The 14,084-nt window shown below is 32.8% G+C and overlaps 2 protein-coding genes across 5 annotated transcripts in view; both read left to right on the top strand.

Moving 5' to 3' along the window:
* Positions 1-805: 805 nt before the first annotated feature.
* Positions 806-12,151, top strand: LOC128156452 (BLOC-2 complex member HPS3-like). Of its 2 annotated transcripts, XM_052818607.1 has the most exons (21): positions 806-1,058; positions 1,686-2,564; positions 2,686-2,799; positions 3,261-3,439; positions 3,650-3,766; positions 4,094-4,218; positions 4,586-4,655; positions 4,756-4,919; positions 5,345-5,453; positions 5,667-5,753; positions 5,848-6,008; positions 6,360-6,525; positions 6,687-6,785; positions 7,357-7,368; positions 8,792-8,861; positions 9,006-9,040; positions 9,155-9,238; positions 9,607-9,822; positions 10,714-10,926; positions 11,318-11,411; positions 11,674-12,151. In XM_052818607.1, the coding sequence occupies exons 1-21, from the start codon at positions 842-844 to the stop codon at positions 11,850-11,852; spliced, it is 3,390 nt and encodes a 1,129-aa protein (XP_052674567.1). In that variant the 5' UTR covers positions 806-841; the 3' UTR covers positions 11,853-12,151. The 2 variants fall into 2 exon arrangements, with proteins under 2 accessions (XP_052674567.1, XP_052674569.1); XM_052818609.1 differs by lacking the exon at positions 7,357-7,368 and having other exon boundaries at positions 11,674-12,096.
* Positions 12,152-13,588: 1,437 nt separating this feature from the next.
* LOC128193001 (uncharacterized) overlaps positions 13,589-14,084 on the top strand; it is a 30,280-nt gene continuing 29,784 nt past the window's right edge. Inside the window, exon 1 of one of the 3 annotated variants that reach the window (XR_008244583.1) lies at positions 13,589-13,838. Coding sequence is in view for 2 of the 3 variants with exons in the window: in XM_052866156.1 (XP_052722116.1) it covers positions 13,733-13,838 (106 nt within the window). In the remaining variant the exon portion in view is untranslated. The remainder of the gene's footprint in view (positions 13,839-14,084) is intronic. The other 2 variants (XM_052866156.1, XM_052866155.1) reach the window with 2 other exon arrangements.

Here is a 14,084-nt window from a genome sequence, read left to right as displayed (position 1 = left end):
AAAATGGAGACTGCACTTAGCATCAGGGAGCTCCCCCCAACTGTTTTTCGCAGCAACTAATTTTCCTAGATTTGCAAATAAAAAATTGAATTATCATGGAGTTGTCCCCCCCTACATGTAAAAAATCGGAATGAAAATAATGAAATTAAGGGTGAAATTGAAGGAAGATATAAATATACTCCCACGGATTAGGTTTTTTTAAGATTTTGGAATTTTATTTCTTATTTTTGATTGTTAGGATTTTTTTTTACATGGGTCTGCTTCCCCCCTCCCCTCCACACACACTTTAAAAAACGATGCTACGTGTCTGGACTATGCTGTTAGAGAGATTTAAGATTGTTTACAATAGAGATACAATTTGTTCAAAGAAATATATATTTGAAATCTGTAAAAAATTTAAAATAAAATTTTCACTATACATAGAATTCTACGAAAAATCTAACTCTTGATATTGATCAAAAGAAGCTATACGTACTGAAAATTTCAAGTTGTTTTTGGAGAATAATTGGACTACAATTTGCGTGTGAAATGATAATTTTAGGGTTAATATTGTTTCCTTTTTGTCGCCATAATTTATTTTACGTCCCCCCCCCCTCAAAAAAAAAAGAAAAAAAAAGAGGGGGATTCTAAATTTTAACTATTATATGTAAATTTATGAAAAAGTAAAAAATACCTCGGCCCCCGATGCTACGCGCCTGTATTGCAACTTTCTTTAAGTACACTGTATATGTGGTCCATGTTTCGTTTTGATCGGGATCGGTTTTACAAGGACATTCTAATCGAGATCGGTCTATACGATGTATGTGTCATGTGATATCAAAATGGTGAATGAGGTGTAAACATGGTGAAAGTGTACAAGTGCCACAACTTCAAGTCTCAGAATGTCATACAAGTTGACAACGAACCAGTTGCTTTATTTGCACACCAGGATAAGTTGTTTGTTGCAACCCAAAATTGCTGTGTCTTTATTTATAAGTTTTTAGCTAACCAAAAACATCAGAAAACGAATGCTTTTGCAACGGAAGCTAGAGCTCAACAACTGTTGTTTAATAACACAGGTTAGAGTTTTTTTAAATAAACATTATTTGAGGACAATAGCATTAAACAAGCAGAGTATTATTGAATGCATGTCATATCCATATGCACAAACAATCTTAATTTAAAAATAAATGACCGTAACCTTTATGATTAAATTGCAAGTTCTTTTGTATGTGAGGCACTGTAGCTGTGCAGCTTATCAACCAAAATTAATTCACAAATTTTCCTGGAGAGCTACAAATCTGCACTTAAAAAACTACACAATCAGTGTTGCGTTTTGATGTTACTATGCAGCTACATATATAGAAAATGAATGACCATTAACAACCAAACCAGTTTGATTAAAGCCTTCTCCCTTCTCCTTACACTTGTCAAGGTCTGACAGATCTTGATAGGAGGCTAAGCTGTCGCTACATGACCTTTACTTCTGACTAATTAAGGAAGGGCTTATATTGCTTTAGAGATCATATGAAGATGACCTCATAGCGATACTTGTTAGACCCCAATGAAGGAAAGGAGAAAGGGGTGGTTTTAATCAAATATGAAACTAAAGAGGCACAGTGCTTGTCCTACAAAACTGTTACTTTACTTTTAAAAAAAAAAATTACTTACAAATTGTATGCCAGTTCATTTTGTTTTCCTTTAAGGAAATTATGTGGCAACGTTGGAAGTCAAATACTCTAGAAGACAAACATTTTATGCAGTAAAAGTATACCTAAACTGGCAGCTTGCAACAGATGCAAATAGCACCAGATCTTGTGTGAGGTTGGCCAATCATGATCACAGTTTGAAACTTAGTAGTTTAGCTGACGACCAACTTCAGGTCATTGATATTCCATGTTCTAAAGAGGTAACATGCATCTCATCCTGTCAAAAAACTGGTAACTTAGTGATAGTACAGAGAGAAAAGACAACATTTTATCAGGTTGTAGAAAAGTCTTTTTCAAACTCGGAAAAAACGTACGTGGATGTTGTTGTATTTTTGGAGTTAGACTGGAGCTTTGTAGTGAAAAGTATTTCTTTTTGTGAAAACTATGTTGCAGTTGCTTCTGAAGAAGAAGCACAGGTAGTTCGTCTTTTGTATGCTGAAACAAACAAACAGACAGAAGATACTGACATATTGAAGCAATTTCCAAGTGTAACCAGACGGAGAGTGTCATCTGTTTTAAGTAAACTTTCTATAGGCACTGATAAAGACAGACATCCTGATTCGTTCCAAAGTCATACTTCAAAGCATGGACTTCTTGGTTCTTCTAGAAGTTCTATAAATGCCAGTCCAGCTTTATCAGCATCTTCCCTGAATAAATTTGGATTTGATGCTTTCAATAAAATTGACGATGATGAAAATTTTGTGACTTGGAATTTTGATGAAACTGACGAAAAAGTTGACTTTGATGGGGGTTCATTTCTTGGAAGGAGAGGTGTGAAAAAAAGGCAATCTAAAACAGTTGTTCTAAAAACACTACAAGAAATTGCCCAGAGGGATTTGTTGCTAGCTGACATTCCAAAGCATGAGGATCTTCGAGGTCTGTAAAATGAATATAAAACAGAAAACAATGTAAAGTGATAGGTGAATCACACTTGTCTTTGGTTCTTCATTATTACATTGAGTGCTATATTGAATCCCCTTCTTTCCTCTCTTTACAGGGGGAGGTCACTCAACTCTTGGGGACCTTACTGTGGCCACTGTCCTGTACAAGAGAAGTTCCTCCACTACAGATTCCTGGAAATTTATTCAACTCCAACCAACATACCTATCTGGTACTTTTTCTATTTTGATTTCACAAGCAATTTTGTTAATTTAGAATTTGCCAATACCAGTATTTAATTAAATGTTATATCATTGTATTGAAAAACAAAGAATGAAAAAAAAATATATGTATCAGAAAGGCCTTAGAAACTCTCAGATATGTAATGCATCAGGCAGGTATTTTATATTAGTTGCAAAGAGGAATATCTTTAATAATTTTGATATTTTAACTTAACATAGAGTTATTCCCCTTTTCAATTTTGCAATAAAATAAATCAGAAATCAGAATAAAGCAGAAATTGACCTTATGCAGCAGAGCCTGAGAACCAATGAATTTTTGTTGAACTATACATTAATTGAAATTGAAATGTTAAAAAGCCTTCATCGCAATGATTGGCAAACTACAAATACACGTAGTAACAATTAAAAGTGAGCTCTGTAGGAACGCTTGTTATACATTTTCTCCTTCTAGACAATGTGAGGCCAGCAGTGAGTGACTGGTACAGAGAGATCCCTGTTCAGTCCTCAGTGTATAGCAGTCTGATCGGCATGTCCTGTCTCCTCAGCAGCTCCAGGGTAGGGACCATGTATAACCTGTGGGCCAAGATCTCCGACATCTCCCACTACAAGTACACATCGGATGCACATCAGGTATGAATGTACTGTAGGACATCCACAGTAGTCCCACCTGAAACAACATAATTCATAAATCTTCCTAGGATTCATTTCTTTTTTAAAATTTAGCAGTCAGCTGTGAATGTAATAATCTGTTAATGTATTTTCTGTGAAATATTGTATGACATTTTATTTACATATCTCATAACACTAAAATCGCTCAAAAGACCTGTGTGCCTCTTTCAGCTGATTACAGATGGGAACCTGTTGTACATAATGAATGAGAAAGGACTAGAGATTTACTCTAGCAGATGTAATGCTGCAGCCATTCACAACTCAGAGGACTGGAACGGTATAACTAAGGTAAACTCAACAAGCACCTGCTTTTAAAGGGAACCAAAAGTGTATACGTATACAGGTACACGTGAAATCACTTGAAACATAATACCTTACAAGGAAATTTTTTAATGAATATTTCCTTGATTAAAAAGTCTGATACATTTCATCATGGGTTTCTTCCCAGAAGTTTTCTATAATTTAAAAAGGTATTTTTTTGATTTGAGGTGACATGAATATCCAATCAATACATGTATTTTGACTGTAAATTCAGTTAGATGATATTAATATTGGAAGCTGTGCATGAAATATAAGAGTGTGATACAAATAGCTGATACCATATATATATTACAGGCTTACCCATCAGCTAACCTAGAAATCTGTTTGCTTGGTGCTCATCCATTTATTGGTGCCACTCAAATCACTCTGGCAGACAATGCCGTCATCTTGTTATCAAAAGTGGAAACATCCAGCCACCAGTAAGTACATGTAGAATCAGTTGTAATATGTACAGGAAGAGATTTTAGATATTAAAGCAGCATAAATGTCCCATTCAAATGACAGAGTGGCTGCGCGCTAAAACACAGTTATTTATATAAAAGACTCTGCATACACAGCACACTAAACAGTTCCAATCTCGTACCAGTTTACCATAATTGACCTTACTATTCTTATATAATCATTATCCTTAGTACAGCTTGTCTGAGTCTTCTTAAATAAGGCTCTCAGTGAACACAACAGTGACAAGTCATTATGGTGTAGGGGGTCATAAGGCTAATAGGTAGCTTTGATGGAGATACAACTGTAGTTGATGGTTAAACCTGAAATATAAAATCTGGTTTTTAGGAATGATGAGAGTATATGGAGTCTTTATGCATTAGAGAAATGTACAGTTTCTGAACTTTTCAAAGATATGGTAAGTGAGACATATTTTAATTATTAATGCACTGGGAAATGTTTTTCTTAATGAGTCTTGATATTTTATTCCTCGTTATTTTAAAGAATTTCTTTTCCAGGTTAACTATGGGACCAGAAATACAAATTCTGCTGCTCATTTACATATGTTGCAAGAAAGTCACATGATAATCAGGAATGCCCTCATTGGTCAGCATACAAAGGATGAGCACCTGCTTGACTTATACAGAGAGTCTTGTGGTCTTTTGGGAGAATATTATTCAAAGTGAGTGAATAGTTAATTTGAATTTTCTAAGTATACTGTTAAATAAATGTACTAAATTCAATGTTGTTGAATTCATTTTAAATTTTAATTTCGTTGATTGTATAAAAATAGTTGGGGATGTCAATGATATGCTGTTGATTTTTAAAACACAATAGATTTGTACTCAAGTAAAGCCAGTGGGCCAATATTTGTTAGGGTGTTAAATTATGAATGAAGGGCATCAATAAAATCCATGAAAACTGAGTCCCAATAAATCATGATGATTTTAAAGTATTCTCTTTCAAATAAGATTTGTTCGTCTCAGAGAGAGAGAGAGAGAGAGAGAGAGAGAGAGAGAGAGAGAGAGAGAGAGAGAGAGAAGAGAGAGAGAGAGAGAGATGAAATTAAAAATTCTCATTAATTTTGATTTCTTCTGATATTTTAAGGCCTGATGCAGAGAACTTTAAGATGTGTCTGCCCTACTACCTAATGTCTGGACTCTCCATCAGTGACATTGTCCACCAAGCTATTATCTACAAACAACAGTCAAAAAAGGTTTACTGAGACAAAAATAAATGAAGTTTTAAAAGCTGACATGCAACTTATTGGTCTGTTCTTGAGAGTTTGTGTTTGTATGTGACAGTGCTCTCCCTTTGATATGTAAAATTAGTGCATGATTTGTAAATATATTGTTTTTCATACTATATATAAACTTGAAAACTCTGATACCTGCATTAACCTTAACTTTTGCTTTTTGATATTTTACAGACTACTCCATACTGTTATGGCAAAGGATTCAGCTATTTCCTAAATTATGTTTTATTTCAAGATGAGGAAGCTTTTAATATTCTTGAGGTGAGAGTTAATACATAAAGGCTTGTTTGTTTACCTTGTAAATTCATGTAACAATGCAATTCTTTTACAGACATAGTTGTTAATTTTTGATCAGGTGGATGGGGATCAGATCCTTGAGGTTTCTGAGGAGGTAATTCCAGACCGGATATCTGAGGTCATCCTGTTCTCTCGCCTCCAGACGTACACCCGAGAGGTAGCCCTCAAAATCCTGCAGACACAGATGAAGCACAGAACTTCTATTGACGAAAAGCACAGGTATCAACCTGATAAAGTTTTCAGTAAAATGGTTACACACTTGTAAAGAATTTACATTTATATTATGGTCAGTTCCATAAATTTATCGGATATGACAAATTAAGTTTATTAAGAATCAAAATTGCTCACTTCTGGCACTTCACTGTAAGTGTGTTTTACTTTAGAAGAAAGATGGCCCTTTTTTTTGACTCCATGTAAAGACATCTGCTGAATAAGATAATGTCTGAATGATGCTAATAAAATGGTTTGTCCCTGGCGCTTTGCTTTAATCATGTTTTACCATCGAAGAAAGTTGACTCCATTTTGAATCCTAGATTTTGAAGACATCTACTGATGATTGTAATGTTTTAGCCCGGTAGACATGGTGGCTTTGGCTTGCTTACATCTGAAGCTGTGTGACCCCGAGCCTGCACATGTAGCATTGGCCTCCATACCACAAAGGGAGCTAACCAAAATCTGCATCTGTCACCATCGGCTCTTACATCAGGACTTCACAGAGTTATCTCCCTTGTCTCAGGTAAAATAACTAACTAAATAAATTGTTACAGACATAGCTGTAAAAAAAAATAATTGCGTTTTTTTTTTCATTTACTTAAGTTTTCTTTGTGTTGTTTAAAGAGTCTTGTAAGAAATCATATCCAAAAATTTATGAATGACAATTATCTTGCTAATTTACAGTTGATGAGATGCCACTGTCCTCAAGTGTTGATAACATCTATGGTGGCTCTACATGACACAGGAATGATATCACTGGACTTGGCTATCAGACTATTGCAGGTAATTATATAGAATACAAACCACCACTATCTCAGTATATTGATAATAGAATGAACCTGTAGCCCAGCTTGATTAAACTATAGTACATGTACATGTAATATTAATGTAGATCTTTTGGCATGTTGTTTGTTATGTGAATCCAAGTTGTAATGCATAGTGTGTATTTTTCTGACATTAATTTGTTTCTCATAAATTGATAGGTTATGTTTGTCAATTTTTGAGATGATTATTAATTAATACATAGTTAGAATTGCAACCAAAATAAAGTAGTTGCCTATAGATGTTTTTAATATTCAGAATATTTATTAAAAATGGATAATTTTCTTGGATCAATATGCTTTTATTTCAAAAAATTTAAAATCTCAAAAAACTGAAAATTTAAAGTTTACTATCTTGTATTATATGCTGTAATATTTAGAATGACAAATTTGATATAAGCTTGTTGGCCCCAGTCTGCTCCTAATTAAATTAGCATGATTTTAATTTTTTTAAGAAAGGGGAAAATAATTGAGATGAAAATAATCCACCAGTATTATATTTTTTACTCTCTTATCTGAAATTTTATTTGCAGGAAGTCAAAATGGTAATGTTTGTTATAAATTTAATTTAATATAAATTCAATAAGAATATACATGTAATTCTACCAAGGAATTTTAAACTTTGAAAAAAAAAATATCATATATGATCACTGAACTTTCCAAATTAATGCTCAAGTGAAATAACTTTTTCAAAGTTAACATTACTGGTATACAGTATCAAAGTATGAACTAGCTCATACTGAAACCTCTGTTCATTTGTCACTTGCATGGCCAGGTTTAAGAGTCACCATATCAAAATCAAAGGGTCATCTTTTTGAAAGGACTATATGCATGACAAGAGCCAACTTTCACCCTCTTTAAATCATCTTTAATTCATCATATAAAAAGTTTTCAGGTGCATAACATAAATTACATTGTATAGTTGATGTTAGATATTATTCATTGGCTGTTTATGGTGCTACAATGGCCATCAGATCTAAACAATTGAGACCAAAATAATCATTTTCTTGATCTTTTCTTGTCGGCAATAGATTGTACAAGATTTAACAAGAAAATTTTTTTTTCTGTCAGAAGACTTAAAAATATACATCTTTGATGAAAATATAGTGATTGTAAAAGCCTGTAATTGATGTTACCTGAAAGATATAGCTCAAAGGAAAGGAAAAGTTAAATTTCATGATATCGTATTTCTAAACTGATAGCAATTTGATCAAGATGAAAATCCCAAATACCTTATAGTCTTTACATGTACATGTATATATGTACAAAGTAAAATCATTAGTCTTTACCTGTTTACCCAAACAAAGTAAAATTATAAAATGATTGATTTTAGGGGGCCATTTTAGATCCTTGTCATGTATATCATGCTTTGTCAATGATAAACAGAAGCCAACTTTGTTATACCATTTTGGATATGTATTCCTTATAAAAATGTTGTACAGTGAGTTATTTTGGCATGAGTAAATATGTCTACATCACTAGTATACAAGAAGTTAAATTTTTACTATTGTAGATTCCTTATTAAATGCAATAAATAAATATCTGCCTACAATCGCAAGTAGCACGTACATCTTGTGGATTTTAAGATCTCGCTTTTATTTTTCGGACAGTTGTAAACTAAAGGAAACTAGAATACTTTTGCATTTGCTTTAGATGAAAAACGGTTGAATCGCAGAATTAAGTACTCATGTAAAATAAGAAATGTACAGTTTTTGTATTTGATATTAACTGCCAAGAATAAGAAACACCAAAATAACTGGCTATATACATTCATTAACAGTGGTTTGTGGGATTGCTTGGTTTTATGTAAATGTCAACATTGAACTCATAAAATGATCACATCTGCATGAAGCCTTTTCTTTTCTCTTTCAAAGTAAACTACCTTGAGGAAAATTGAATTTCAAAAGGAAAAAAAAAATTCTTGATGTGTTTATGAACAAATGATATATGTTTTGTTTGAATTTATAGGGAAAGCAGGAGGAAGACACAAGATTCAGGAATAATCACATCAAAGAATATTTGGAAAAAATATTAGAAGGTATGAGGCTTTTGTTGGTCTAATTTGACAACTTTGTTATGCATTTCTTGTGATAAGTATGTACCTGTATTGTGACATAATTACATGTACAACCTAATAATAACTTTGATTAAAAGGATGTAATTTTTTTTAAATTCTGTTTAGATAATCAGAGAAAATATGCTTTTGAAGATGCAGCAGTAAGGATTTTTTAGTTGATGAATATACATAAAGAATTGGAGACATATTGAATTAAAGAAATGCTTAATATAGTGGAGCATTAAATTGATCGATTTTTAACCCAATTCTTTCAGATTTTGTTATGTGAGATGTATGTGAAAAGAATAATTCATGAGATATATCCTACTGAAAAGCAAAGGTTGAGTGCTTCATCACAGGTAAGGTGGAAACATCATTGATTAGGGTTCATGTAGGGGTCTTTTGTAGAGTAATCTAATCTAATTTCAAGTACCTTATTCAATACATGTATCAATAATGAATCTATTCAAATTGATTCCAAAAGTTTACAGGAGATGACCAGGTAAATGGGGATGAATATTATAGACTGTTGTTTCTAATAATTCCTGACTTTTCGTTCTAGAAATCGACTTTAATGAAAATAAGTGTATGTTTTACCATTGCCAGAAAATGTGTCTTAATTTTTTTCTTTTAATACCTAAATGTAGCTCATAAAAACTATTTAAAATGTTCATTTTTAAACCAGTTATATATTCTTTGATAGATTTGGTATTTACTTTCTCACTAGTGTAAAACCACGGGATACTTTGGATCCCGATTCTCTTGGTTGGATGATTTACCTCCCTTTAAAGGAGTGTTCTCCGTTAGACAGCCCTGCCTGTATCTTCGGTCCTCCAGTCCCACCACGGCGAGGAAGACCCACATGGCAGCACCCACCCCAACGGTCAGCAAGCACGGCACCTGTTCTTGTGCCCTCTGTCATGAGGATCTTGTCAAACTACAGGTACAGCATGGCAGGAGATTGTAGCACAGTGACTTTGATTTATCATGTGTCAACTGTCAAGATTAAAGATTTAAGGTTCATTTTCTGTCAATTCTCATTTATCAACAATTTAATTTTCCTCCAAATATTGGAAGTATAGAAAATAGAGATGGTTATGAACAATCAAGAATATTGATTATTCATGAAGTTTCAATGTGGCCATGGAGGCTTTGGAACTTGATGATTAAAATTTTGATTGATGCATCTTGATTTTTTAATGTGCCTATTCTCAACAAACAGAATTTAAAACAATTATCACTTTCAGCTTTTTGGTTTGGGTAATTTTTCATTTGCTACATTTTTAAGGACAGCGGACCCAATTCATTTTTACAATTGTGATTTTCAAAACAATTTTCACATTAGTTAGCATTACTTGAGATATATAAAATTTAAATAAATAAAAAAAAATAACATGAAAATCAATCTAGATTTTAAGTAGGGACCACTTCAAAAATTGTTTGTATTACTTGTCTTTTTCAATTGAACATAATGGGGAAAAGCATTTCTGTGAGAGGAGAAATAATTTTTTAAAAGATGGTTATAAATAATTGAATTAATATAAAACTCACTACAGTACTGTGACATCACCTTAAGAAATTTTACGTGTTGAATAACGTTGAAAAGCATATTAAAACATGTTTTAATAATAGCAAGTTCAGCCTTTACTTGTACTATATAAAGTGTGTATTGATGATGTAGAACAGCTATATATTAATTGCGTTATAAGCAATTTTTATTGTGTTTTAGTGATTGTGGCATAATATTGAGAATTCAATGTTCGTAACAATTGCTCCTATAAATCTCATCCTCTGGATTATCCTTAAAGATGTGACATGCATTGTTTTATTTCAGAGCATGCTGTGTTCTCCTTGCTGTAGTGAGACAGTAGTGACCAAAGTTCTCTCCCTTCTTGAGACCTCTACATCCATACTAGGATGGGATGCTCTCTGGATGCTTTGTAAAATCAGGTCAAAGGTCACAGACACTTTCAAGGCCTTGGTTCAGAAGTACCCAGCTGTTATTCTAAGCTACGGAACATCTGTACTGGGATCTGACCCAGGGCTGGTAAGTTGCAGGGGGATTTTTGAGGTGGGGGTGTTTAAAGATATAGGAAATTTATTGTTCCAATAAGCATTTCTGGTGTGTTTGAAGGTATAGTAAGTTTATTGTTCCAATTTATATTTCTATGAAATTAGTTTAAGTCCAGGGCTATTTGATACACTACTTTTCACAGGGACATTGTATCCGCTCTACACTCTATGACATATATATAAATAATACTATTATTTATATATATGTCATAGAGTGTAGAGCGGATACGATGCCCCTGTGCACTATTATCATATTAATGTGCCACTATATTATGCATTTGTCAATCTCAACACTGATGTTTAAGTGTTGTAGCAAAATTAATTTACTAACCATGTGTTTGAATGTTCTTTCTTTAAAATTTCAGTGGAGTAACTATCTAAATGAAGTTGTACAGATGAACAAAATGCAGGCAGAAAGCCCAGATGAGAATGCTGATATCTATTTTAAATCATTTCAAGGTAAATGTGTTTGATCAAGTAAGAGCATTGTCCGCCATTATAGTTAAAATAAAATATGTTGAAAAAAGGGAAAATAGGTCTTAAATGTTTGAATGGGGTATTTGAGGATAGAGCTAGTACCAAGTACAACCCGCCAACAAAAAAAAAAGACAGAAAATTATTAAAAGGATTGAGTTCAATGGTAAAAAGCATGGCATATGAAAATGCTTTTTGTATTGTTGACATGGGTTGACTTTAATATCTAGTTGTATTTTTGTTGAAGGAATACTAAAACACCTGACAGATGTGTTGGAGTTGAAAGACTTTCTACAAATTTTACCTGACGAAGGGAACATGCTGTTCTTTCTACCCTACATAACAGAGTGTCAAGAAAAGGAAAAATCTAAACAACTGTTGAACATAATCAGGAAAAAGGGGGAACATTTACAGCACTATATATGATGTTTGCTTATGTATGTAGTAAAAGTTCGTAATCTGGATAAAAGAAAAAATCATGGGCAACAAACTACATAATATGCATAACAATGCTGTAATTTTATTTGTTTTCTAAAATTTTATGTATTTATTAAAAATTTTGAATAAATTTTGTGCAAATTTTACAATGTGATGTAAACTTCTCAAAAAAAATAGATCTGCATCTTGCATTAAAGATATCTTAACCAACAATGTGCAAAAAAACCCCAAAACATTGGGTAAGACTTTTTGATTAAATTACAGGATCTATACATGTACAGCAGCACTTTGCGCTGCTGTAGAGATCTGTATTTTAAGATTACGGACCATGTGTTTACAAGTATGCCTGTGATAGATATTAACGATAATTAGAAAATTGACAACTATCAAATTCATTTTATAAATAACTACTTAATCGGGATAAGCTGAACATATTTAATAAATATCACCATTTTAAATGTTCAGACACTATTGTTCACAGGGGTGGATTCAGGAATTTTTTCTAGGGCGTTACAGATTAATCTCTCCCAGAAATTAGGACTAAAAATTTTGTTGACAAAGCTTAGCTCGTCTCCATATAGTAAAAGCGAGAGGGAGGCAAGCTCTTTCTTTGCCATGTGATACTGGAATTAAAACACCTAACAAAGGGAAACGCAAATACACACAATATAGTACAGCTTACCTTACCAAAGTGATCGTCGAGTGAATTGCATACTGTGATTTCATTAGTATTCAAGGGTATCAATTTTTGTGGCTAAAGTGAAAATCACATTAACGGTATAATACTGTTATAAACTAGATGCATTTTGATTGAACTGGAAACGGACATCCAAGATTTTATTTATGATTTAAGGTAACTCCAGTGTCTCCCGTGTCCGGTTCTTTTTTACACAGCGTGTAAAATTTCCAGTTGTAGTATTTTTTATTCAGAATAGAAGTCTTTAAGAGACCACTAGTAAATAAATTATCATAATAAGGAATCAGGATTACAAGTCCTCTAACATAAATTACTGGTCTGACCTAAAAGAGCGGAACGTACCAAATTCAGAAATTGCTGGAGTATTGAAATGTATACTAAACGCCCAAAACTCAAACTTTTTGAGGAACTGTTGTTAACAGTTCAGTTGACCGTCATAGGGATTTATAATATCGTTTGATTAGTCAAAATAAGCAAAGTTTGTTTGATGCTGTAATCAGAGACTTATATACTAATATATATATGTCCCTGCTGAAATGAATAATCCAAACAAATTCGCTTAGCTTAGTAACATCCATGATCTTATACATTAACCTCGTAATCTGACTTTATCGTAGGTAAATCTAATTAACTGTAAACGGAATTGGTTTTGCAAGATAACCTTAACAAAGCCCAAAAGAAAAAAGTTAATATGCAAACTTTTTGTGCATGTAAAATGGTTATAGTAATATTCACTGGGCTGATCACCATCTAGGAACCCATTATTTGACCTTTATCTTTTGTCAAAGAGTGGGTCTTGAATAGTCCTGTTGTTCAGCTTTGTAACATTCCGAGATTGCTTCTTTGATCTTTATTTTTGGTCAGGAATAATTTTAAAAACTTTATTTATAAAAAATACTCTACATATAAACGTACAAACTAAAATAATGTAAAGAAAAGAAAAAATGAATAGCGATTAGCAAATGGTTTAGATATAATTTTACAAATTCAGTTACGCACTGTACACAAGAAAAAAACCCTTTAAATAGCCTACAGCACACATATACACGAAACTACTTCCACGTAACTGCTTCCTGTATAAGAATTGAGTTAAATTTATGTATGACAAAATAGTATCATCCCACATCATATGCCTTGCCGATTACAAAGACTGTAAAATAAATGGTAGAAGATGACGGTGTGTAGCATTCGTATAATAATCTATCTGCAGGTGGCCTGCTACTGTATATATGGGATTCATCTTCCCCTCCCATTTGAATTTGAGGGAAATCCTTACGGTAAGTTTTTCTGAGGCTGATTATACCATAAAAGCATGCTGAGGTTTCTCTGTTCGTTATAATGTTCAAAGAGAATTATATTGGAATCAAAATTAATTTTGATTTAAAAAGTGTTAGCACACTTTACCTCTCACTTAAAATAATACTTGAAATTGCTGTTTTTTTTTAAACTATACGTTAAACTTAAATTACACCATGACAAAATTATGTAGCTTTGTTCCACTTTATTATAAGATAGTAATTAAA

The sequence above is a fragment of the Crassostrea angulata genome, chromosome 7, assembly GCF_025612915.1.
Source record: "Crassostrea angulata isolate pt1a10 chromosome 7, ASM2561291v2, whole genome shotgun sequence".
Lineage (NCBI taxonomy): Eukaryota > Metazoa > Mollusca > Bivalvia > Ostreida > Ostreidae > Magallana > Magallana angulata.
This window is presented reverse-complemented; position numbering and strand designations above follow the sequence as displayed.